At 33.2% G+C, this 26,857-nt stretch overlaps 1 protein-coding gene and 1 long non-coding RNA gene across 4 annotated transcripts in view; one reads left to right on the top strand and one right to left on the bottom strand.

Annotated features, from left to right (window-relative positions):
* The window catches only part of LOC149491334 (uncharacterized), a 423,150-nt gene that overhangs the window by 318,106 nt on the left and 78,187 nt on the right, over nucleotides 1-26,857 (bottom strand). The window lies entirely within an intron of this gene.
* The window catches only part of LOC149491336 (uncharacterized), a 72,682-nt gene that overhangs the window by 43,376 nt on the left and 2,449 nt on the right, over nucleotides 1-26,857 (top strand). For all 3 annotated transcript variants that reach the window (XM_089715187.1, XM_089715177.1, XM_089715167.1), the window contains exons 9-14: nucleotides 7,073-7,215; nucleotides 9,876-9,924; nucleotides 17,908-18,045; nucleotides 22,520-22,672; nucleotides 24,978-25,156; nucleotides 26,270-26,473. In XM_089715187.1, the coding sequence (XP_089571313.1) occupies nucleotides 7,073-7,215; nucleotides 9,876-9,924; nucleotides 17,908-18,045; nucleotides 22,520-22,672; nucleotides 24,978-25,156; nucleotides 26,270-26,473 (866 nt within the window). The remainder of the gene's footprint in view (nucleotides 1-7,072; nucleotides 7,216-9,875; nucleotides 9,925-17,907; nucleotides 18,046-22,519; nucleotides 22,673-24,977; nucleotides 25,157-26,269; nucleotides 26,474-26,857) is intronic.

Genomic DNA, 26,857 nt, shown 5'->3' with positions numbered 1-26,857 from the left:
TTATGCAGTATTTTCAGAATAATAAGAGTTTTATACTGTTGAAAACATTTTAGGAGTGCACTTCATAGCTTTGTTAGTGAGTGTATCGTTAAAAGCCCAGTGGATGGCATTGTATGTAGTTAGGTACATTTTGTTGTTGTTCTAATGTGAATTTTTTATCGCGTATCATTGTAATAAATAAATAATATTTACTACTGCTTATAAACATTAAATCATAACATTATTCAAAGTAGGTAAGTTAACTTTGATATTTTATTCATGAAAAGTTTTAAAATAGTTTCAGAAAAATCTTTACAGTGTCTTTAGTAGGTAGGTATATGAGAAATAACTTTTCTCTCCGTGATCGTACTAACAGTGTGAAATAATATTAGATAAACCTTATTAAAATTTATGTAATATAATCTACCCTAGGATTATCTCCGTAGCTGTATAAACATAGCAATTTACGCGGCGGCATGTTTAAATCATGACCAAGGATTATAGGACTCAATTCAACGTCTTGACCCTTATTATAAGAAATGGACCAATTAAATAAGTTTCGCCTAATGATGTGCAACTATTGTTATCATTCTCTATAGTGGCGTTACTTTGCAAGATCAAAGAAACATTAACGCTCTAGAGCGGTTTAACTTTTTGCTGAACACAATAATACTGGGGAAGTTGAATTTAATGGACAGTTTTTGTCAATGCTTCTGTGGATGCTTTGTAGTATGTAGTACCTACTTTTTGTAGCTTTATACTCGAACTGAATTCTTTATTTAGTATCCGAACAAAGAGTAAAATACTTAGATGGACTTACTGATATTAATACTTATATTGGAAGAGACTAACAGTATATCGAAACACAACGACGTGTAACAAGATTAAGTCTTTGATAAAGGGAACCTTTCATAATTGTGTTTTTTAATTTGCACCTGTCGAGTGTCGACCACATTAATGGTTTATGCAATCTAATTTAGATAATAGTGTGGTGAAAGTATTTAAGACATACTTTTATTAATTCGACCCAAATAAGATTAATATATAGATAGGTACTGTAATAATTTTTAACAATAATTAGGTATCGTTTTTATTTTGATTGCATTTTTCTAAACAAATCGCTTGGCCAATTTGTCCTTTGATTAATTACATTTTTTTTAAATTAATAGCTACTAAATATATTAAATAAATAATTTATTTAATGTTGGTCTAAATTAGATTGAAATGATTTAAATAATTCAACCATTTACCATATCACGTGAGTAATTATAATAACTTGTCTTTTGCAACAAGTGTGTGACCTCTGTAATGATGATTTAATTAAATAAAGTGATGGTGGCTCAGCTACTACGGCGCGGCCTTTAATCTAAAGTTGAGTGTCCGAGCATCAAGGCCCGAACTAAAAGATTACAATTGATAGAGATACATCAACAATGCTCTTATAAAAAAGATTGATCATTGCGATGAACTCGACATGTCAGAAATCAAAAGGATTGATGACATGCGAGATAATATTTTATTACGATATTTTTTATGCATCAAAGCCCGCAGCTAGACATGTTTATCTTTGTCATAAACAATGCTCGTGTATTTATTTTTGCCCCTGTTTCTCTTCCCGTCTTTATAAGTACTTGTGTGTAACAGGTGTTGTGAATTTTAAAATCTAAACTCGTATAAAGGAACGGAACGGAAAGGAACAACCTTTATATTGCTGTAAACATCGCTCTCAGTATATTTGTCTTGTTTCCTCATTACTTCTCCCGCCGTAATATTGCTTGTCATAAAATATAAATAGGTTACTACCTATCTATCGAGTTAAGGGTGCACTCACACACATCAGTCACCGTCACGGCACCGATGACTGATCGGTGACGGTTTGTGTACGTATCCACAAACACCAGTCACCGTCATGTTGTCCGTCAGTCACGTCGCCGGTTTGACTGAATCATTGAACACATACATCAGGTTAGTCAGTGATTAGACGTGTGTCACGCTAGAGAACATGTAGCAATTGACGGTAGCACGACGCTGACTGAACTGAGACGTGACGGCACCGGGTGAGTGGGGATAAAAGTATGATACATGTATGGAAAGATTATTTGACGTGCCTGACCGGTGACGTCACTGATAGATTTCGTGCCGGCGACTGTCGTGTGGGAACAGAGTCATACTAGAACTATTGATACATATTTTTTTTTAATCCTGTCCGGTGACGTGCCGTGACGGTGACTGATGTGTGTGAGTGCACCCTAAGAATGGTTGAGGATCTATTCAACTCGCCTTTGTTACCGTTTTTCAAGTAGTATTTATATGGATACTAGCGGTCCGCCCCGGCTAGGGCTTCGCCCGTGGTACATATGAAAAATAGATGTTGGCCGATTCTCAGACTTACCCGATATGCACAGAAAATTTCATGAGAATCGGTCCACCCGTTTCGGAGGAGTATGCAGACTAACATTGTGACACGAGAATTTTATACAGGGTGTCCCACTATTGGTATACTAAGCGCGAAGGAACTAGTAGTTTTGCATACACTGATCACGTAAAAAATACTTAAACAACAAAATTACGTCAAAATTTTTTTGCTAAATTTTTCCTGAAAATCCATGTTTTCTTCTCTAGCTTCGGGCAGCCGTCATATACCGCTTCTCTAATGTGAGCATTTTGTCTATGAAAACATAATCTTAAAGGATAGCTCACGTGCTGGTGGCAAAGTTGGGCGGGTTGCTTGTCATGGGTGTACCCATAGACTTTTAAGAATTCATCTATTTGAAAAAAAAATGGGTCTGGAATTTTTTAAGTATTTTTTACGTTCTCAGCGTATGCAAATCTATAACCTCCTTTGAGCTTAGTATACCAACAGTGGGACACCCTGTATACAGGGTGTCCCAAGAAGTATGGATGAACTGAAGCCAGGAGGTAGAGGACCTAGAGGGCTATCCGAATCACCCCCATATGTGTTATGCGATTTTTCGTAGTTTCGGAGTTATGACTCTTTTTTCAATTTTTCACCTATCGCCGAGTACGATGATATTTTCACTCATGGTGACGTCAACTATTGCGCTAGATGCTTGATTTTTTTTGTGTGCTAAGCTGAAAGATAGGCCAATTCAGTATGGTAACACTTACTATCGTTAGATCTTCGAATGAAATAAAAAAAAGAATTAAATGCCAAGAAAGATAAAATTACCCAGTATGTTCACAACTTCAAGGGCCCATAAAAAAATAAAATCACATAAGAAAAGTTTTCCGTTTGGCTTTTAAAAACTTGCTCTATCTATCAGGTAGCTACCCTGAAAATTTCATTTTATTATTCAGAAGGCTTCAATCGAAAAATTGAAATCTAAATGTGGTAAGTGCAAAAATTTTATTAACATGATGATCATTAAAACCAATAAATAGGTGTTTAATTACCAGAATTTTTTAAAATGACCCCGCTGTTGCTCAGTGCAAGTGCGACATCACCGTAAAAAGTTGTCTTTTAAATGTCTGAATGCCCTTTTATCATTTTTAATGGTTTCTTCTGCTACTATGAATTTCCGGGTTATTTCGTCCAAATTGTAGCAGTCTCTCGTCTTTGTAGTATCCCCACGGAAAAAAATCAATATGGTTTATGTCCGGAGACCGTTCAGGCCAGGCTAAAGGGTAAAGATACCCTGAAAGATGGATTGGTCGTTGCAGCCTGCGCATGCGCCGGTGACGCTTGCCTTAAAACCTGGCCTCCACGGTCCCTCGACCTAAACCCAATTGATTTGTTTCAATGGGGATACTAAATAGACCTCGGCTACTTGAGAGAATGCCACAATTTGGACGAAATGGCCCGGAAATTCATAGTAGCAGAAGAAACCATTTAAAATTATAAAAGGGCATAAAGACATTTAATAGACAACTTTTTACGGTGATGTCGCACTTGCATTGAGCAACAGCGGGGTTATTTTAAAAAAAATTCTGGTAACTAAACACCTATTTATTGGTTTTAATGATCATCATGTTAATAAAATTTTTGCACTTACCACATTTAGATTTCAATTTTTCGATTGAAGCCTTCTGAATAATAAAATGAAATTTTCAGGGTAGCTACCTGATAGATAGAGCAAGTTTTTAAAAGCCAAACGGAAAACTTTTCTTATGTGATTTTATTTTTTTATGGGCCCTTGAAGTTGTGAACATACTGGGTAATTTTATCTTTCTTGGCATTTCATCCTTTGTTTTATTCCATTCAAAGATCTAACGATAGTAAATATTACCATACTGAATTGGCCTATCTTTCAGCGTAGCACACAAAAAAAAAATCAAGCATCTTCCGCAATAATTGATGTCACCATGAGTGAAAATATCATCGTACTCGGCGATAGGTGAAAAATTGAAAAAAGAGTCATAACTCCGAAAATACGAAAAATCGCATAACACACATGGGGGTGATTCGGATAGCCCTCTAGGTCCTCTACCTCCCAGCTTCCGTTCATCACTACTTTTTGGGACACCCTGTATAAGAAAGATTATGATGAACTATACAGTCTTATTACTAAAAGTAGATTTTCGATAGTGTGTTCCTGTATGTTAATGTTGCTGACATAATTAAGGTGTAAAACTCAAATAAATGTATAAATGTATTTGGTCCATTGAAAAGTTACATTTGGGGTTGCATTTATTATAGTAGAGCCATTTTAATAGGCAACATTTGACAGTTCAACAAAATTAAAAAACGTAACCTAGTAACGACGACATAGAATAACATGATATTTCGTTTTGTTAGATCTGCACATTTGCTTAACTTTTTTCAATTACGATTACATATTTATAATAATAATGACCGACACAAGTAATTTAAGATTTCATTTTACTGATAAACCATTCTAAACATAATAAACAATTTCTGAATTGAAGAACTGACGTCGCTACAATTTTGTGTCAATAAACCTTTTTTCTTTTTAAATACCAGAGATGTTACTCTAAAAATCGAAATCTGACATCTAGAATCGAATGCATTGATTACTTTTGAATAAAAATCATCATAAATTAATAAATTCGATTGACAAATGTTTCAAATCCGTATCGATTAATTCACTTTAATCGATGTTTTTAAGCAGGTTACCTCTCTTCGAAGATAAAATTGATAGACGTCAAATGTTGCCTATTAAATTGGCTCGACTATAGAGGACGCAATTTTATTTTTTTGATGTGTAGTCAGTGTGAAGCTATCACCAAGTTTGTGGGGTCGCCATTCTTGTCCCACGGCCGCCATCTTGAAAATAGCGGTTGTAATGGTTTTTACGATAATATCTCTTAAACTATTTATCTGATAATAAAACAATGTTTGAATTATTTGTTGCAAATTAAATTCTCTACAACTTTGGTTCAGTAACTTTTTGTCGTAGAACTATAAATAAAAAAGTTATAAGCGAAAATGTTAAAAAATTAGAGTTACTTATATTTTTCAATAAAACTTTATTTTATCATTTTACGAAGAAATGATATCAGACCATTTTTGTAGATTGTTTTTCGAGGAACAACTTTTATTAACAACATTTTTTCATTACGTCAATAGCTAAGGTTTTATAGCCCTCCGAAGTGAATACTATTTTAGTAAAAAAATAAAATTGCGTCCTCTAAAAAACGCAAGGTTAGGCCTAAAAATGTAATATTTCAATGGACTAATTCTTTTATTAACAAAAAATATAATATTATGAAGTATTAAACGAGAAGGAAAACTGCCAAAATTTTTTCGTCATTTAAATATCATGTGACTGTATGTGACACTGTGAAGATTAACGCGTTCTTTTAATTAAATTAACCCGAAAGAGTCATGAGATCAAAGTCCATATCAATAACCACCTCGTCATATACCTACGTCATGCTCAGTTTTAATAATAATTTCGATAATAAGAGTTTTCATTATTGGAGAGAGTAACTATGGACAAAAGTGAAATAAATTTTGAAAATAATTAATTTTCTAGTGTTAATTACTTCGGTTGGAAGTATTTTTCTTATCTTAATAACGAATACGTATATGGAATTGAAATAAAGCATAGAGTATGGGACGTCAACCGCATCTGCACTTATGACCCAAACCATTAGGTATACAAATGAAACACAGCATTAGAAAAATGAAAAAAAAAAGTAGGTAGTAGTAGGCAATCAATTTATAAAACCATTTAGAATTTAACAACGTTTTTTTATAATTGTACATTCTTTATATTGTACTTTTAATTAAGTATTAATTTTTGAATTGTATGAATAAGTACATGAGAGTTGGGAGTCAGTGGACCTATACCTTTTTTTTTTTTTTTTTTTTTATAGTGGGGAAATCTTCCAAAGATACCCACGGCCCCCGGGGAAGGAGCCGTGGGTTATGTCGGATTCTTACCGACTAAAACCCCACTGTGTTCCGTCGAGCCGCTTTAATGATGGGGCCGCGGGTATTTGTTGGAATTCTTCCGCGACCCAGTGGACCTATACCTAGAGATCCATCAAGATATGTAACGGGCAGAAATAAACCTAGTAAAGATAAATGTTCCTAGTATACTATCATCAGATTTCTGACTGCATAGACATACCATTTGACGAGTTTGAGCCAGTGAATGTCGCACGTCATTTATTTTGGTTATTGACAAATCCATCATCACGATGTTTACGAAGAACAGTAGGTATTGGTTATAAGGGATAGTCTGCATACAATCTGACCAAATACGGAGTGGTCTTCATTATGTTGTCAAACTTTACTTCTCGTGCGGTGTCGATGTTTTCCTTCAGTTTGCAGAATAGCTTGCCACATAGCAACTACTGGTTTATCCCACTAATATTATAAACACGAACATTTGTAAGTATGGATGGATGGATGTTTGTTATTCTATCATGTTTCACTACTGAACCGATTACAATGAAATTTTCCATGTAGATAACTGAAGACCTACAATAGAATATAAATATCCCGGAAATCCCACAGGGAAGGGAGCTAGGCGGGTTTTTCTTTAATACGCGAGCGAAGCCGTGGGCGGGAATCTAGTGTTAAATGTTTCCAAACTTTACTACTTGGATACTTTTGCTATGTTCACCTTCACCGAAAGCATCTAAAGAGCCCATATTCTTGCAGGTGCGCACCTCCGTCGAACAACATCGCAAGAGGCGGAGAGGCGGCGTTTCTCGTTGGGCAACGTGCCGGCGGCGAGGCATCGTGCCTCGGACGCCTCGCTGGACCCCCACCACGCCGCTATTTTGTTCCGGGATGCTAGAGGGGTAAGTTTATTGACCGAGGCGTCATATTTGTGACTTGAGATGAGGAGATTGCTTTGGATTTGTTAAGATAATTTAATGAAATGAAATGTAATTACTGATAAGATTATTTACGAATAGATGTGATGTTAGGTTTTTATTATTTATGCCTTTTATAGAATTAAAGTTAGTTATACATTTTTTTTTATAATTTGTAAAAGAACTGCTTATATATTCGTTTGTCGTAATTTAAATACCTCCACGTTTGCAGCAAACAATAACAAGTCATAAATATTGTTATCTATTTTTAAATTAATCTGGCCAAAGGACATTTACTAATAAATATATTATGGGTATTTATTTTCTTGTCGTTAATTTATATAAAAAATACAGTCCACGTGCTTATATCACTATTTGTATAATTAGGCGTCTAAAAAGTAACAATGGTAATGAGATTATTTATTTACGTAATAAGAAGTTATATAAGATGTATTGAAAGACTTTTTATTATGTATTGCTAAGTAATAAAGTTCTTCTATAAACAACAAAGTTAAATCTTGAAGCTCAGTTTGTGAATCCCTGCAATTGCTTTTATAGAGGCAGCCTTCGAACAATGAGGGTAATTGATAGTGCATCTACCGTCAATAGTATCTGTAAATTAAATAATACATAGATGCTTATACGTTGTCTATTATTGTCTTAATATAAATAATATTTTTTGTGTATAAATCAACCCTTGTTTACCGAATGAGAATTTCGAAGTTCTAATTTTTCGTATAATAATTATGTAGTTTAATGTTTCTTTTTAAAAATACATATATGGCTACCTATCCGTTTATGTATCTATGTAGAGGTGAAGTTTTAAAAAGAAAAATAAACACCATAAGGTAAAGATGAAAAAAACCAATGACTTAATTTTATAATTTTCAAGTTAGTAAATCATATACATATTTTTAATTAAGAAACAATCCATGAAACCATTAAAGTACTGGCTAACTTCACCTATACCTACTTGTATTTTAATTATTATTTTTCGCGGTACAAATATTTATCATTTCCTATATCTAATACTTTGTAAACATAGCTTTATTTCAATCTAGCTAACCGCCCGCGGCTTCGCCCGCTTTGTCTAATACCTAATAAATTATATACTAAAACCTTCCTCTTGAATCACTCTATCTATTAAAAAAAAACCGCATCAAAATCCGTTGCGTAGTTTCAAAGATTTAAGCATACAAAGGGACATAGGGACAGAGAAAGCGACTTTGTTTTATACCATGTAGTGATATTTCCTCAATAAGTTGATTAGGAAAGCGCTCAACTAATCGCTTATCGAACTTATTAATTAATTAAAAAAAATACCTGTCCCTTCTTCGTGTAAATATACTTTATAGTGTATTATTAGTGTAAACACAAAATAGCTGTGCCACACTAAAGTGTTTCTAATCTTATCTTTTACTTTTCCTGTTCCGATATCTATTGTAACGGTTGTTACAAATAATAATATTGCTATGCGAATATAATTCACAAATTAGTGTGGAATCACTTGACCTAGATTAGAGTATTGTGTTCTGTTTGAGGCTCGTCTTCTGCAGTTTTACTGTACGATTTTGAATAGTTGCAGTTTTAATTCACATTATTTATGAATGACATTTTATTACTTTAGCACTATGTGAGTTTTCTCTCTCTTCTTATACTAGCGTTTCGCGCCGGAACCATAGTGTAGTCATATTTTTTTGTAGTTTTTCTCAATTTTTTCTGACTGATTTTACCTAATCCTAGCGAAGACAAATCTAACGAAACCAATAAATCCGTTCCCGATTTCGGATTCTACATCTTACACGACTTTGATACAGGTACCTATATATTGAGCTAGATGTGGTACTGTTGTTTGTATCAAAAATTTAAAAGCCTTTCTGACAGTTGCGTACAATAACATTTTATCAGATGATGCATGGAGCTGCAAACGACTGCTCCTCAAAAAACCTTGACCTTATGCAAGCGAGCTTACATAGAGAGAATTCATTTTTATAAATACATCTGGGCAGTTTTGCTACAAACTTTGTTAAAATTTTTGCTATAATTGAAAAATAATTTAGGCAGCATCCAGATTAGCTGGAGTAATATTACAAGATGTCTTTAAGTAAAATTTCAGGGTAGTCTTTATTTATATATGAAGCTTTGTTATGACAGCATAATTTTACAATTTTATAAAATTTTATGTTTTAATTAATTATTGGACTTGTATTGTATTTTTATATTTTATTATAAAAAATAAAACAATAACACTTCAGTTACTTTTTTCTAGCGAGCTCACTAACTATTTATAGAACTTTTTAAACTACCTATATCATAAAAACCTATTGTATTCAACAACATATAGTGAAGCTTTTTATGTAAGTATATGATGACTTTCAGCAAAAAAGTGAACAAAAAGCATTCTGTTTAGTGCTATATTTTTGATATACTTATACAAAATAGTAGCGGAAAAAAGTGCTACGTCATACTAAAGTCATATTCAAAACGAAGTGTGACCCGCTTCATAATGCTATTTAATTCATGAAATATGAGTGGGTAATATAATTTAAGCTTTTCCTTTTAAATTAGGTCTCACTATAATCACTTATTTAATGCGAAGTAGCGTAATCTAAGGTTACAATATTAAAGTTTGTTTTCTTTTTCAGCTGCCGGTAGTGGATCCATTCCTGGAAAAAGTTAATCTATCTGACCTAGGTGAGTTAGTAAAACGTGTATATGCACTCACGGCTCAACGTATAGAATATAATTAAGGAAATGTCGCTGCTGTGATATTCCGCGTTACATTGAATCTAACTCGCTGTATTCTAAAAGTCTGATGCTGTTAGTGCATGCTAAAAGTATGTGAGTACTTGGAACTTGAAAACATGTCGACTGTTTTCAAGCTGGCTGCAGTTAAATAGAAAATAGTGTGATGATTTAATATGATAAAAATCTACACTCTTGCGTAACAACAATATCGTACCTATAAGTTATTTAATTTACGATTCTTGGTTATCATTTTCATACTTAACTGTGATTTAAAATCATGTAGTATTCGATAGCTCGGAGTATGAACTATTTTGATTTAAAATGCCAAGCCAGATTTGCATTAGTTTTGAAAATGTCAACACATTAATTTGTTTGTAATCGATTTTATGTATATCAAATTCTTATTTAATTTACTTATCGATTATGAATATACATTAATAATCAATTGGGACTAAAATGCTCTGTAGATTATTGTTTCGAACTGTTATTTTGTATAGTTAGTTTAAGTAACATCACAGTTGTTTTAATTTGATCATTTCATTCTAAAGACTGCATTCCACTTATCGAAGGGACTGCTTTGGACAAATGAGCATTGTACCTAATACAAAAAACTACCAAATAAATTCAATATAAATTACGAGTAATTGGTAAAAAACAGTTTCGGTTCGGAGCTGCAAAAGATTAACCGGAGGTCGTGTTTCCATTTGTTTCTGTGGAGCTATCAAGTTATTTGATTGGCACTATTTCGAACAGGTTCATTCCGATACCTTTGAATTGAACTCGTGTCACAGTGAGCGAGGCTATTTCCGATTTTTGTTCTGTTGCTTTTACAATTATAAAGAGCCTTTACGGTGTGAATATTCGTGTTGAATAAAATAACGGTTCCAATCTTCTTTTACAAACTGAGTCTGGAACTCACATTTGAGCCCGAATTTGCGGGTTGCAATAGGCCGAGATAATTAATTGTACTGGGTGGTTTTAGGTGAGGATTCTATTAAAATTCAATGTAATCCTCTAATGATAGATCACATTCAGATCAATATGATAGATCACATTATCAACATAAGGTCTCGAGTTTGATCTTACAAAACAGTCAAATTTATGAGTGGTACAAAGAAAAATCAATAATGAAATTATAATGAAAAATATCTCCGACATCTCGCTTAAGAGGTCTTCACTTTTTTATATTGAATATCAAAACTATTATAGATATGTTTAATATCTGAAAATATATACATTTTAATCAATTTTTATTTTATTTAGCAACATAAATAACTAAGACAACATATTTTTATTGAGCATATGCTTAACGGCTATTAATATTGATTGTTTATTAATCAGAAAACCAATTAAATAGAGCAACTAACATGATTATTTCTCTCGCTCGCAGTAAAACCTTAGAGATATAAAGGGAAATATTTATAGGTGCTGAATTGTAATCAAAAGCATACATTACTATATTGATTGCTCCGAGTGTAGCATTGTTGATAACAAAAACTAAATAATGTTTGTTAATATAATATGAAAGTTTTGTGATATATTATGTTTCTATTGTATTTATAATTATTTTCCCTATTTATATTATGTTTGGTTTGTTTTGATGTGACCCAGATTTTATTGTTTATTCTTATTTGTTTATGTTTTACTGCGTCTTCTTATCAGAGTTAGGTTAATACAATACGCTTTATTTTTTTATCCTTGCAGTAAAATATCAAAAGAAAATATTAAAAATGACATTTAACATTACGCTATACCACGGTCAACATTTGAATGAAGTACAAGTTATCGCTTCGTTTTATTGTAAATATGATTGTATTAAGTTTACGATCGATAGCGATAAAATAATTCTGTATCATTGTATCGGTATACAATTCTTTAAATACACGTATTTTATAAAAGTATTTAACCAAATATGTTAAAGTATTTAGTGAGAGATGGAAATTTATTGTGGATTATGAGTGAGAAAAGACTGTTATTTACAAAAGGTGCGATTTGTTATGTACAATCATACAAGATTATACATTTTTGTAAGTAAATTTTAGTTGCTAAAATGTAATGTAAATATTTTATAATTTATATAATGAGTTAATAACTATAAGTAGATATCCTACCGGGTAACGTAAGATACTTATAATCTATTTATATAGGTGAGGGTATTTAAAAAAAGACGTGTGGCACTCGGGGACTGCCGCGGTAAAGCTATTGCATGCTATGCCTTCAAGCCACACCTCCGTGCACGTCGGAGTGGGGAGCGTGAGGTTTTTTCGTTACGGAATTTCTGGATTCGGTCCCTGCGATCAAGGCCCGCGATAGAAGCTATGCAATAGCTTAATAATGTAATTTTAATCATGACAATAAAGCAATAAAATTATAATATGTATCTTTCATGGTTATATTGAAAATACCACTTTCTCCGTTATCATTTATATTTCGTTTCATATTTATTACTCATTAAAGTGCATTCTATGGTTTACATTTCTGATTAGTTCGGCTTGCCATACAATATAATATTAACATTAAATTTGCGCGGTTGACTGTAATTTCGCGATAAATTTGGATCTGGTACAGATTATATTTAGCGTTAGTTTGGTGTAGTTCTTGTGTAGTGCGTCGGATGTGTTGTAGTCGCGTCTCCCCGGCACAGCAGGGTAGGCGTGGGCCGCGGGAAAGACGCCAAACTGTGGCCGGTGTCAAGTTCAGACTCGGGTGCGCGAGCGCCTCGCGTATATTTAGCAGTGAGCCGTGGGAGGCGCGGCGGGCCGCACCGAAAGGCGGCGGGCGATGCGCCGCCCGACCCCTGCGCATGCTGCGCCTACACTACTTCTCGGACCACCCTGCCCTCGCCGTAGACGACGGCGGCGAAGAATCCGTCTACTCTATCGAGCTCATCAAGGAGTTCGAAGCAGTTGGCCGCGCGTGGAAAACATTCCTCACTGATTGGCTAGAAAAAGGTGCCGGCTTGTTTATGCCTCCCACGCGTTGCTCCCCTGTCTTGAGTCGCGTGTTTATGTTATAGACGCGACGCGGCGTGATAACGAACGGAATACAGTGGCCGACATTCGGATACTCGTCCATCTAAAATTTTTGACGTGTGACGGATTGTGTTTTAACTTTTAGGGAATATGTATGATTCAATTTCGATCTTCTGTGAAATTAGTGTCGTCAAATTTGTCGGAACACAAACGTTGCACGACCTTGCGAACTCATGAATTTTTTTTTAGCGGGTAACAAGAATTTTACCTTCATAATTAAATCTGCTGCTCATATCGATAATGACCTTACGTCACTCCGAGGTTCCCGGTGACGTCAGAAGACGGCCTCAACATGGTTTGCGCAACGCTCAGAACATAAATAAACAAACGGCGCACACACACGTGGCTTTTTTAAATAAAAACTCAGCGTGGGAAGCTTAATTGTAATGATTTATGTATGTATGTGAGTGTTTTAACATGAAGTAGTTTTAACTGCATTGAATTTAATGTAATTCAAACATGAATAATTATTGTTGAATGCTCACACCGGGTATCGCAAATTTAAACAATCGTAGGTATTATTTCATAGCCCTTCCTTCTTGGGGAACGTTTGTTTTCTTAGATCAAAAATAACCTAACTCTTTCTTGATTCAAAAGTTCCTTTTAACTAATTTTATTGTGTAGAATAAAGTCCGACTGTGTAGTCAAGCTTTTGAATTTATGAATCTTAAAAGAGGTCCTATTCAATCAACCTATTTTTTTAGCGCTTAAGCGCTGTTTAGGTAATCCATTTTTGTATTTTAATGAAAATGACTAATTTCGTAATTATTCAACAATCAACATCAATGAATTAACCTAATTCAAAACTAATTACATAAATTTAAGAAAAAAATAAATGTCGATTTGCCGGCTGATAACTTTATCATTCATCATACTATTTGAAAAATGATAAAAGCATAAATACAACCTCATATCATATATATTTATCTAGATAATATAACTCGTCAGCTGATTAATAATAATCATATTCTCAAATTTAACGTTTGTAATTTATGCCAATTATATCGAGGATATCATTATAGTTTCCGATGATGATATTAGTGAAGTTTTATATTACCCTACAAAATGTGGTTCCATTTGTAACCTTAGTACAACCTTAGTATGATTAAAGTGTCAAATTCGACGCTCAGAGTCGCTTAGATTGGTCCGGTTTAAATCAAGTAGTGTTGTAATAAAATTTGTCTTGTGCAATCAAATGAGGCCAAAAGAAAATCGACGTTTAATTCATGAGAATTAATTAATTAATTAATTAGTGCTCGATAACAATGAATGTGAATCATATATTGCCTTGCACAAAACGTAGACGATATCATATCGTAATATTCCTGTGTCCCTTATTTTAGTTGTTAAAAATAGATAAGTACCATTATGAGAGCTCTTAGACTTCTCAAAAAGCCGATCATAATACAATTTTAGCAAATTATATCAGACAGTTTCCAGCAAGATGGGTCTGATATTTTGGACTATTGGAAATTCCTACTAAAATGTTCCTACTAAATTTAAATAGGATGCGAGCATATGAGGGTACAATAAACGGATGTAACAATATGAATTTAGACACAATAGGCTTATCAACGTTTGTCGATATCAGCTTCTATTCAAGAATGTAGCATCAACCATATTGTTAAAACCTGTGGTTAAAACAGTGTAAGTAATTGGATCACGTTGTTCGTAACACTACTCTAATTACAAGCTGATTTTATGCATTCATAATTTGTACCAACAATACGTATAATAGGTATCATTCGTAAATTACGTGTGACAAATATAAGTGTTCCTGTCCAAGTTTATAGTTGCGAAATGCAATTGCGAACATCCAGGAAAGTTTCAGGAATTGCACGTTAATTGTATTGCGGTCGTACATGTCACTCATCTTTATTAGATTCGTCCGATTTAACTTGTATATGTGGAGTCCTTCAACTATAATGGAATTTATTACTATCTATTAGAATAGATTCGAAATTTTAGATATCTTCTATACATATAATAAATCTGTAGAAGGGTCAATTCTGTACATTGAAAATATTGAAAAAATAAATAGCAGGGGGTGTTACTGGATCGATACCAAACCCTATAAGATGTCATTGTCAGAGTTACTCAAAATGGAGAAATAAACCATCCACGCGAAGACGGAGTACGGACATCCGCGCGGACGGAGTCGCGGGCGGAAGCTAGTAATCAATATAATGGTATTGATATACTTACATATTTATAAATATCGTATTTAGGTACTGCTAAATTCTCTATTCCTGTACACACAAAATAAATAGTAGTCATTTTCATTATCACTTTAATGATATTTAGGTAATTTGCCAAAGTGGATTTGTTTTACATTTTTGTAGAAATTCAAAAATTCAATCTGCAAACGAAGCTCATTTATATAAAAAATTCCGTGACAAGTTTCATAATAAACCTTGTAGTCATTAAGGTAGATTATAGCTGAGGAGAGATGTCCCATTTTCGTACCTAGTTAGATAGTCAGTCCAGAGATAGCTATAAATAATATAATTTAGTTTACAAGATTATTTTCAGTGCCAAAATCATGACTAAAATATTTGCTTTTGTTTCATGGTATGTACATATTTGGTACTGCAAATTGAACATGTTAATGAATACCTACTCAGATGTGATAAAAATTTCGGTTTCGTACTTGTCACGATTGAATACGTATACACTATACTTGAAATGAATTGTTCTTTTCATCGAATTTTGATCCCTGTATTCGCGTTGATTAATGGAACTGTTCGCGAATAAAACAAATTCTCTAGTCAAATTTGGTTTGTTTGGCAACACATACAAAACAGTGAGCGATTGCACTTAATTGAAGCACTGAAAACCAACAAAGCTCGACATCCCACGTTTATTCTGCTAAAAGCCTATGTATGTAACGAGATTGTATTACTTTGCTATATACATTCAAAGCTTCAATGTAACAATTTCGACGTAATACAGTTATATAAAAAGAATTGTTATCAGCCCGTACGTATATTATCCTGTTATGAGAACGTAGGAGTGTCGGTTGCGTCTACATTATCCAATCCATCCTCCTTAAGGACCTCGCTTATCAAGACACATCAGTAACGTGTGTGTTTTACACGTGTCGCTTGGCAATCTGAATATTGGAGAGCGCAAGTTGGCGTAATTGAAGGAAATAAAGCCCCGTTTCCACTAGGCAACATCTGGCGCGCGATATGTTGTACAACATGTTGGAAGTTAGTGTGATAATTTAAAATTTTGTTGAACTATGTCTGTCTACGGTCTACTTAACAGTTCGCGTTGCGTCTTTCCAAACTATACAAGGCCAGTACGCAACGGTGTGAAACTAATCACGTATAGTTTGGAAATAACTTTTTTACAAAGTTCTTCCAATCTATACAACAGCAGTACGCAAATACTCGCGTATACTTTGTAGTGAAGTAAGTAAGAATAGCGCTCCAAAGTATACAGCGCCAGTACGCATGTGGACTATCGTGTATGTTTCGGAGTAAGCGCGGCGTCTTTCCATTGCTCGCGTTTATATTATTGTATTGCTGTTTTGAAATCTATTATTAAAATGCATGTGTGTTGTGTATACATATTTACACAATAAACATTAAATATTAAATAAATAATTAAAACATTATTTTTTAAATAAACATTATATATATAATGTTGCGTACTGATCGTATATTTTTTGTATCGAGGATGCTTGTGTCTTCGTTCCCGACTATACTGCACGACTTACAATTGACAATAGTGCTAAAATGTAAGAATCTAATAAGTCCAGAAGAAGACGCTATTTTAAGCTATTTTTGTGTAGTTAAAAAAAACACGAACCTAACCTAACCCATATGTAACCCTTATATCTGTTACCTATTTATTTTTCTAAGCTTACCTAATAATATTTTTATTCCATATTTTACTGAATCAATCAAGAAGAATAAAAGTAGATAGATATAATATAGCTGTACAAGTCTTTGATTGCCTATATTTATTATTTCGCTCAAGCGTAAGTGGTGTAGTAGCTATATTTAGTTATACATATTTTGCGTACTGATCGTGTATAGTTTGGAACGAAGAAGCAAGCATCCGCGTTACAAAGTATACACGATCAGTACGCAAACTTCGTGTATATATTGTAATAACAAACTTAAAAACAGCATTACAAAGTATACACGAGCAGTTTCCTATGGTTGCGTTCTGGCTATGTATAGTTTGGAAATACGCGTTCGCGTTAAGATGTAGCAGCTGTTCTGGCTAACATCGAGAAACACCACACAAAAAAAACCTCTACTACAGATTATCATGCTGTAGTGCAACGTTGTCGTACATGTTGACCAAATGTTGCTCAGTGGATACGCGGCTTCAAAAGAAATCCCAAACGACTGGGTTACAAGTTGATTACTGATGACGAAATTGTCGGGTTATACGATGAAGAGCGACCGTGCATATCCTGACACTATTTTCAAGCGTGACTCAATATTCGTCGTATTGATTTCTCTAGTAAATATGAGATTTATGACAGTATCAGTAGGTAGTATTTACGTATTCTTTTGATGTACGGCAAAAGTAATAGCTAATAACGGATGAGTATGTTTAATGACAGGATAGATATTACAGAAAACCTAGTTCCAGGTGAACTTAAACATGTATCGTTCTATTTCAAAGCAGAAGCTGCTTATTTTGAGAATGTATTTCAATATGTTCGATTACACCCGTTATTATAGACAGGCTATATTAAATAAGCAGTGTTTGCCACTTTTATCATCATAATTAGACGTAGATTTGACTATTTCAATGTTTTATCTTATGATTAGGCATATCCGATATTTTAGATGAATACCAGAATAAGCAGTCTTTTCGACATTTTTACCGTTTCTACGAACATATTAAATAATATTTTATTATTAATTTACAGAAGAGGACGAATCGCAGATATTCGTGAAGTTCTTCAAGTTCCACAAGTGCTACGATCTGATCCCGACGTCGGCGAAGCTGGTCGTCTTCGACACGCAACTGCTTGTTAAGAAGGCGTTCTTCGCGCTTGTATATAACGGTAAGTGCTTTTCTATGCAACAATTATATAAGGGGTGTCATATTTTATATTTATATTATATTTTGTGTCTATTGTTTGTTATCATAAAATATATTGCTTGGAAATGACCAATGATAACTTATGTAATATGTATTTAACTAACTTACCTCTATGTTTGTTTTATAAGGATGCTTCTAAGGACTTTTTTGATCTTTCAACCACGTTAATTTCACTATATAATAAACAAAACTCACTTTCATTTCGTATGATGTTAAGTGAAATAGGCAATTGTTGATGTCATTTCTCATTAAAATATTATCGTATCGAACAGGCGATACAAAACGATTTCAAATGCAAATATATTTAGAACGTATAATAATGACACGTTGGTTTAAAGTAATTGTTTAAAGTGACTCATTAAAATGAACACTGTGTTTGTAATTCATCAGGTTTATTATTAGAATAGATTTAAAAAAAAAATCGTCACGCTGTCGTATTATTTATTCTTTGAAAAGTATAAATAGATTTATATATGTTTTCGATAGAAAAGTTTATAGCGCTGGTTATTTTTATTCCAGAATCGTTTAGAACGTATTGGTTAGGGAGCCAGGTGCAAATTTGGTTAACTATTTCCTCTCAAGAGATAATTCGTCAGACGCATGAGAGTATAGTATTATAAAGCCTCGTGAACGTCAGCTGGCGCTCGGTTGGGGGGGTGAGCGGTTGTAGCCTCCCACGCACATAGGAAAAAAAATACATTCATTCATTCATTTCCTCTCAGCTAAAAATTTGTCAAATTGTAGCTAACCCAATATCTCAACGAAAAAAAATAGTCAGCTGGTTACAACATGGTGTATTATACGTCAGCTGGTGTCTCGAACATGAAAGTTAAATTTAAAGAAAAATTTATTTTCCGTTATTTCCTCTCAAACAAAAATTTACCTGATGATAGCTTATATGTAACTGTGGATAAATATATATGTCAGCTGGCTGTATCTTGGTGGAAAAACCGTCAGCTGATACGGGAGGCTACAACCGCTCTTCCCCCCAACCGAGCTCCAGCTGACGTTCACGAGGCTTCATAATACTATACTTTGATGCATTTTACTAATTACCGCTTGAGAGGAACTTGGTCATAAAATCTGCTGCTGGCTCCCGGACCATATGAGTTTACTTTGTCATAAAGAAAAACCTACTCAGATCATATAACATGTACCTACTTACAATTATTTCCTCAAAGCCATAAATATACGAAATATATATTCCATTACAGAGTAGGTACATTCACATTCTCCTTACAGTCGATATATTCGAAGGTTTATGTTACGTTTGACCACTAGAATGAATGAAACGTCAACTTATAAACCTAGTCGAGCATTTACAAGTACATTACCTCGAGAAAAGTAGGAAAAGTGTACTGTAGGGTACTTCACACCGACTCTCATTAAATGCTACTGTAAGAAAAATTGTGTTGAGGTAGGTATCTCATATACAAAAAAAGAAAAAAAAATGCTAACCGTTTTCTTTTTATCCACATTTACTTAAATATGCACACTCAATCTTATGCATTATTGATTGAATAAAAGCAATAAATAAACAACAGGTGGCAATATTTCACTTAAGTTGTTTTCATTATAATTTGAATATTTATAGTATCCTTGATGTTATTTGCACTGCGACGTATTTACTTGTACTCTATTGTTTATATACTGAATCGTATAACTTTATTATGAAAACGAATTTAATTATAAGTATGCTGCAAATTGTTTGTTTATTTATCAAAAAGCTATGCGATTGGTGTCATATTTTGCATGCGATTTTTTTATCAAAGCTGTGCGATTCGATACAATGCCAAAATAGTAACATTATTTTATTTCAATACAGGAAACCCCGTAAGAAACAATAAGCCGTTCTTGTGCTGGATACTAAGGTGTATATCGTTCCTAAGACCTAAGTATATAGCTATAATAACGATATCTAAGACGTAGCGTCTTATCTCTAGCTATTGACTGATAAAAGTTTTTATTTTTATACATGTCTTGTCGGTTTATTTGTATTTAGTGGTTTTTGCAGTTTATGATCAGTTATATTTTTTTAATATAACAATTTTTTAAGATTTATTTTAAAGATCTAGGGTATGCAATAGTTAATATAATGTGTTAAGATATATATACTTTGTAAGGAGCCTTGTGATAATAATAATATATTCGTACCTTGCTTCTATTTGAGTAAATAATCTTCGTTTACTTTGCTTGCTATCTCCACTGATTTGCCTTGTATATATTATTGTTTCTTACGGAGGTTTTATTTACCTACAATCTATATTTTTGTGTTTTTTTTCAACAATATGTTTTAATTTTTCTTTTATTAAATTATATTTGTGTGATAAATTCTTATTTACAGTGGAGATCAGCAATTATGTTTGGGCGTATAATTTTTGGAAAACCGTATTACGTTCCGTTTACATATAGATGAAACTAAACTAAACTAATTTATTAATTCGAGTACGTTAATGGATGAACGTTAAGAGCATTGCTATATTCAGTTTCGGAGTAGTAAGATGATGGTTTAATTTATTTAATTAAACTTCGAAATATTAATTAAACATCACAAACTATTTATGGGAAGCAAATATTTTATGTTTTCGTTGTTATCCAAATACAGATAAGAGGTAAATATGAGTCTTACCTAAAAATATTTTTTTCTATATTTATAGAGACGATTACCATAAAATATAAATTATAAATACGTGTAACAAGTATTATTATAGAGCTGCTTTGATAATAGAGCAACAATGCGATTTTACAGCCCGATGTTCATGAATTAATTTCAAATCTCCTTTATAAGGAGGATTGCACTAAGCTTTCTAAACAACTGCTGTATATACAAACAGATTACCCATAGGGCTTTATACTTGGGAATGAAGTGCTATTTCTGTATAATAATACAAAGTGATAATATCACAAACTGTAATATTACTATTTACTAAGTATTTCAGTATGAAAACTTTCGTTTGATCTGAATGTTACAACAAATTATAAGTTCAGATTTCAGTTATCAGTGTTTATAATAACTGATAACAGTGTTTTTAATAACGACGCATAAGAACATTTTCTTAGTAGGACAGAACTCAGAAGTGAAATCATTACTGTATAGTTCATCCACTCAACAAAATAGGCCGAAAACAAAATGTATTTGTAGGAAATTCTATAATAATTGACTAAGCAATTTTGTTATGAATAACCAATAAATTCATGCACTCGAACTGCTTGTTTCCAACGTAAACACTTAACTACGCAGTTCATGATATATTGTGAAGTGCTTACATTCATACTTGAACCTTATAAACGGCATTTAATTGGCAATATATTGTGGGAACGATTCTAACCAATTCCACCAGGAAATGACATTAATGTCTCTGTAATACTTAATTATGTGAGGATATTAAACAATTTGGTTAGTCACAAAGATTTGGACGTACGCCAAACAAAATTTAGTTTGTATCTAAGAAATATTTCACGACCGCACATTAAAATTAGCACGGCGGCGATGAAAATAAAACATACTACGTAGAACATTATAATCCATTCATAAAAAATGTCCTGTTTGGCACAGTATTCATTGTTTATGCGCGAAGTTTTAAATAAAATATTTACAGACGAATGAACTATGAAATGGATTACATTTTACAAAGTGCAGATAGGCAGAATTGCGTATGCATTGATGGACGCGTGTTTTGTAAAAGGTTTTATATTTTCATGTGCGTTATTTTAGAACGCTAAAACAAAGGCTGGCTTAAATTTGTAGTTGTATATTTTCAAGCCGTGTTACCAATTTCATATGATATCGATATTCTGAGAACTATACAGGGAACTAGGGGTTCACTAGGCTACAGTATTAAATTTCCCAATATCGAACGTTATTAAGTTGTTGATTGTTAGTGGGAGTAGGTAACAAAGTATCGAGTTTACTCTTGCGGATAAGTCATCCGAGTTTCATGCATCGTATTATAGATATAATTTTCCTCGCAACTATGTTATATCAGAAATTAATTCGAACAATAACTGATCTTTATACATCATACAGTAAGCTTTACATAAAAGTATCGCGAGGTGAAGTGAAATTTTAAATTGCTATATCGCAACCCTTAATTGTTCCATTTTAAGTTTGAACTTTACATTATACGTTAGGTACCTACTGGGAAATATAATATACGAGGAAAGACGAATTACGCACAATATATCCGTTATCAAGATGCACGTAGGCTACATTCAATTAAAGTCTATATATTAATACATAGGCCATAAGCACTTTTCATCCGGATATCACGCGAGTGATCTTGCCGGTTCTTCTCAATAGATACTGCTTTCCAAATCGGTGCTAAAAGATAGAACTGTTATGACTTTTCAAAAGTGTTTCTGGAAGAAGTCTAATTGAATAAAAAAGAAAGAAACGCGTTCAGGTTTTTAATCTGTGCGTGTCAACTTGTACGCAGGCGTTCGAGCGGCGCCGCTATGGGACTCCCAAAGGCAGCAGTTCGTAGGCATGCTGACGATCACCGACTTCATAAAGATCCTGCAGATGTACTACACAAGCCCAGACGTTACTATGGACGAGCTGGAAGAACACCGACTTGAGACTTGGCGCCGTAAGTATTTTTATTACTATAATGTACCAATTAATTGTTTTTCAGAGTAATATACTAATCAAGTGTTTATGAGAATCATGTTTATACTTTTACGTATCATTAGTTAAAATAAAAAAGAGGCAGGCAAAGTACTTGAATTCTAGGTTCTGCTTGAATAGATTTTTTCTCGAGTGATATCACTAAACTATTTTTTTCGCGTAACAAAACTATTTTGTTCAAGTAAAAAAATAGTTTTCTGCTTACAAAACAAAATCATTAAACACTAATAGTATTATTAATTTGGTAGTAGCATTAAAATAACTTAAGGATGGACACATTTTCATATATATTGATGCATTTTATCTCGCTCGCACTAAGCAATTTATTCTTTACGATAATTCGAATTTTAATCTACGTCGTATCCGTTTCCACTCTTATGCATATTTTCTAATAATGCAACGGAATTGAATTTCAAACGTCTGTTATGCCTTGTTTGTATAAATTATAGAAACAAATGAGTATTCGCTGCATTTTGTACACCTGTTCCACATTATTTCAGTGCTGTTTGTAATTACATATCATCTGAATAAATCCGTTATCTGTTAATGCATATTATAAACGCGAAAGTTTGTAAGAATATACAACTCAAATACTTATAGACTACAGGCCCATGTCGAGAATGGATGGGTCATATGATAGACCGGACTCTCAGTGGAGTTTCGTTTGCAAAAATAGCGGACCTAAATCTGACTTCTGATATATATTGTATAGATCCCAGACATCCTATAGACAGATGTTGCCAACCAGTTTTGTGGTCCCCCTCCCCGCACCCCGGTAATTAAATGTGGCATACAAAGAAAAAAATAAAAATTTCCAAAACATGCCGTGTGGGGTATCAAATGAAAGAGCTTATTGAGTAGATCACGAATATATAGCATACTATAACATTTCTTACACTTTCTCTAAGATTTTTTAGAAAATTTACGAAAATGCTCCATTTTTGAGTTAACTTTAAACCACTATAGATTGAAAACTCATGAATATATTTTTTAAATTATTATTTTAAATAATTAACAATAGTCCATTGTTTACGATTCAATAGTTCGTAATATAATATAAGTGAGCTAACGCGGCATGCGCTACACAAAGCAGTGTTCGGAACCGTTCGAACAGTTTCACTTTTACCGTGGTTTCATAAAACCACACAACATTTTTTTATTAAACCTTATCTTTCCTAAAACATCCAAGTTTATTTTTTATGATAAGGGGATCGGGGTATGTCGTTATTTCTCCCATGAACATTTAATTTTTATTATTTATTTTACATTTATTAATGTTTACGCTGAGCCAGGCGTGTAATAGTTATAAACTTGTAAGTTTTAAATCGGGTTAACATTCAGCGTTATTTGAAACCGTATCCTCATTACGTAATAACTAAACAAATTATGTAATTATAAAATACATTTCCACTAGATTTTAGGTCATAGTACTTGTGATAAATATTTTCTTAATTAGTTAGCATCATTATATCTATTGATCGAATTTTATCTCGATTATTATAAACTAGCTTTCCGGCCGCGGCTTCGCCCGCGTTTTCAAAGAAAAACCCGTTCCGTAGGATTTCCGGGATAAAACCTATCCTATGTCCTTTCTCGGGTATCAAAATATCTCTATACCAAATTTCATGCAAATTGGTTCAGTAGTTAAGGCGTGATTGAGTAACAGACAGACAGACAGAGTTACTTTCGCATTTATAATATTAGTATGGATTTATTTAAATGTTAAAAGAACAGAAGGAAGAAAGGAGATAGGTATATGTACTTAGTTTATTTTCCCAAAAAAAGTTTTACTTAAAGCGCTATGTTCCATAAAATATTAAATACATTCATATTTCATTCTATATTTAGTCATTATTGTAGAAATATTCTATTAACATTTATCGTATACGTGAATCTCATACCTGATGTTTCTGCTCGTTTCCTCTATTTAGTCAAGAAGGCATACAGGAAATAAGCGAAATAAACCAAAAACAATCATCAGCTGTTTTTGATAAAAAAAAAATCTCTTCTTATAAATAGCCAAAATTTTGTAGTAATCAATAGATTATCCTATGAACATAACTTTCTATGTTCACTTGATTATGTCCTCTAGGACCCCGGTTTCCCTCTGGTACATAGCAATCAGGGATTACGCACCTTTCAAACAGTAAAATTCTAATACTCCTTCGCTCCTAATATTGCTTCAAGTTCCTGATATTACAACATTAAAACAAACTTTTCTTATTACTATCAAAAAGATTACCGTATTCGTGTGTATGTCTTTGCAGAGGTCCTAAAGGGATCAGTAGTGCCTCTAGTGTCGATTGGTCCGGACGCATCTCTGTACGAAGCCATCCGGATGCTGATCATGAACCGGATCCATCGGCTGCCGGTGATCGATCCGGAGACCGGCAACGTGCTGTACATACTCACACACAAGAGGATATTGAGATTCCTCTTCTTATATGTAAGTGGAAGATTCTGCAGCTTTCAGTTATAGGCCAGTTTGATTTTTGGTAATCTGTGTTTCTTGAGTTAATATATTATTTAAGAAATAAGAATGAAGTTTTTCCTAACAAAGTATCGGTTCAACCTAAGTAGATAAATGGGACTATTTAATTTGAAATAACGGTTAATGTTAGGTTTCTTTTAGATTAAAAAATTATAATAATAGGTATGATCTCATCAGACCATTAAGAAATAATCTTGGGCTACGTAGCTTAGCCAACGGAAAGGTGGCCTTAGATTATTATTATAGACAGATAAAAATAAGCAATAAAAAAAAATAGAATATTAATTGTTGACTGACAGTTATTAAAAATGTTTGTGCATTTTTGTTATATGTCAAACTTAGCGTGCATTTCAACAACAACATTGAAGTTCTTAAGAAACAATTAATCAGAATACACTCGTATGTCTTCATAACTCTCGGGCGATTTGCCAAACATAATTCAAGTGAATATTTATCAACTGAATGCAAATTGCATGAAAATACAGCTAGTCTAGTCTAGACGAGAATATATTACAGGATTATAATTAATTAGATCATTCGTGTACAGTCGTCAAGACATCAAGTGAGGCTACCGCTTCAGACAAAATAAAATCTTATATTTATTTGTATTCTATTGTAGTCTATCTGACTCTTTCAATATGTGTAAGGGCCGATTTTTCAATGCTTGGATAAAACTTATCCGTCTAATAAAGTATTACACAATAATATTAAAAATGTCACGTAAACTGTCAAATACGGGCAATTATAATACGTTTTTAAAATGGTAGTTTTATATATTATTCGACGCATAAGTTTAATCCAAGCATTGAAAAATCGGCCCTTAAACATATAACGTGCCTATGTGTACTTATGTAAAAAATTTAAACTTTATTTAAATATATAGTTCATAGTAGCGATATAACCTTCTTTCTAACTATGTCACTTTTACGAAAAAATAAATTACACTAATGGATTGAGTATTCCACCTTTCTTATTTTATAATAGCTTGTACTCTTCTTGTACTATATTTAGTACACAGTTTCCTTTACCTAATAAAAATTGCTAATAATTACTATCATACGTTTCCAGATAAACGAGCTGCCAAAGCCCAAGTACTTACAGAACAAGCTTCGCGACCTTAAGATCGGTACATTGAACAACATAGAGACGGCGACAGAAGAGACTTCTATAATTGAAGCTCTAAGGAAGTTCGTCAATCGTCGCGTATCAGCCCTCCCGCTCATAGATGCTGAGGGCCGACTCAAGGATATATACGCCAAGTTTGATGTTATTGTAAGTTCTAACTCAAAATTATTATTAAAACGTTTTATTGTTCAACTAGCTTACTGCCCGCGGCTTCGCCCGCTTTGTCTACAACCTAATAAATTATATACTAAAACCTTCCTCTTGAATCACTCTATCTATTAAAAAAAACCGCATCAAAATCCGTTGCGTAGTTTTAAAGATTTAAGCATACAAAGGGACATAGGGACAGTGAAAGTGACTTTGTTTTATACTATGTAGTGATTAGACTTCTCTCAGAAGCTCTATTGATAACGTTATCATAACACTTATACAATTCGGTTAGGAAAGCAGTTTATATCTAAAAGACCCGGCAAGAAACTGTAGTTGCTACTCTGTTTGGATTGCTATCCCTATAAACAATATAGTATTAAA

Source organism: Colias philodice, chromosome 1 (assembly GCF_061535455.1).
Source record: "Colias philodice isolate Cphi_HAF_F1 chromosome 1, ilColPhil1 Martin Lab GWU primary, whole genome shotgun sequence".
Lineage (NCBI taxonomy): Eukaryota > Metazoa > Arthropoda > Insecta > Lepidoptera > Pieridae > Colias > Colias philodice.
Note: the sequence above shows the minus strand (reverse complement) of the source record. Positions and strands in the feature narration are given on the sequence as shown.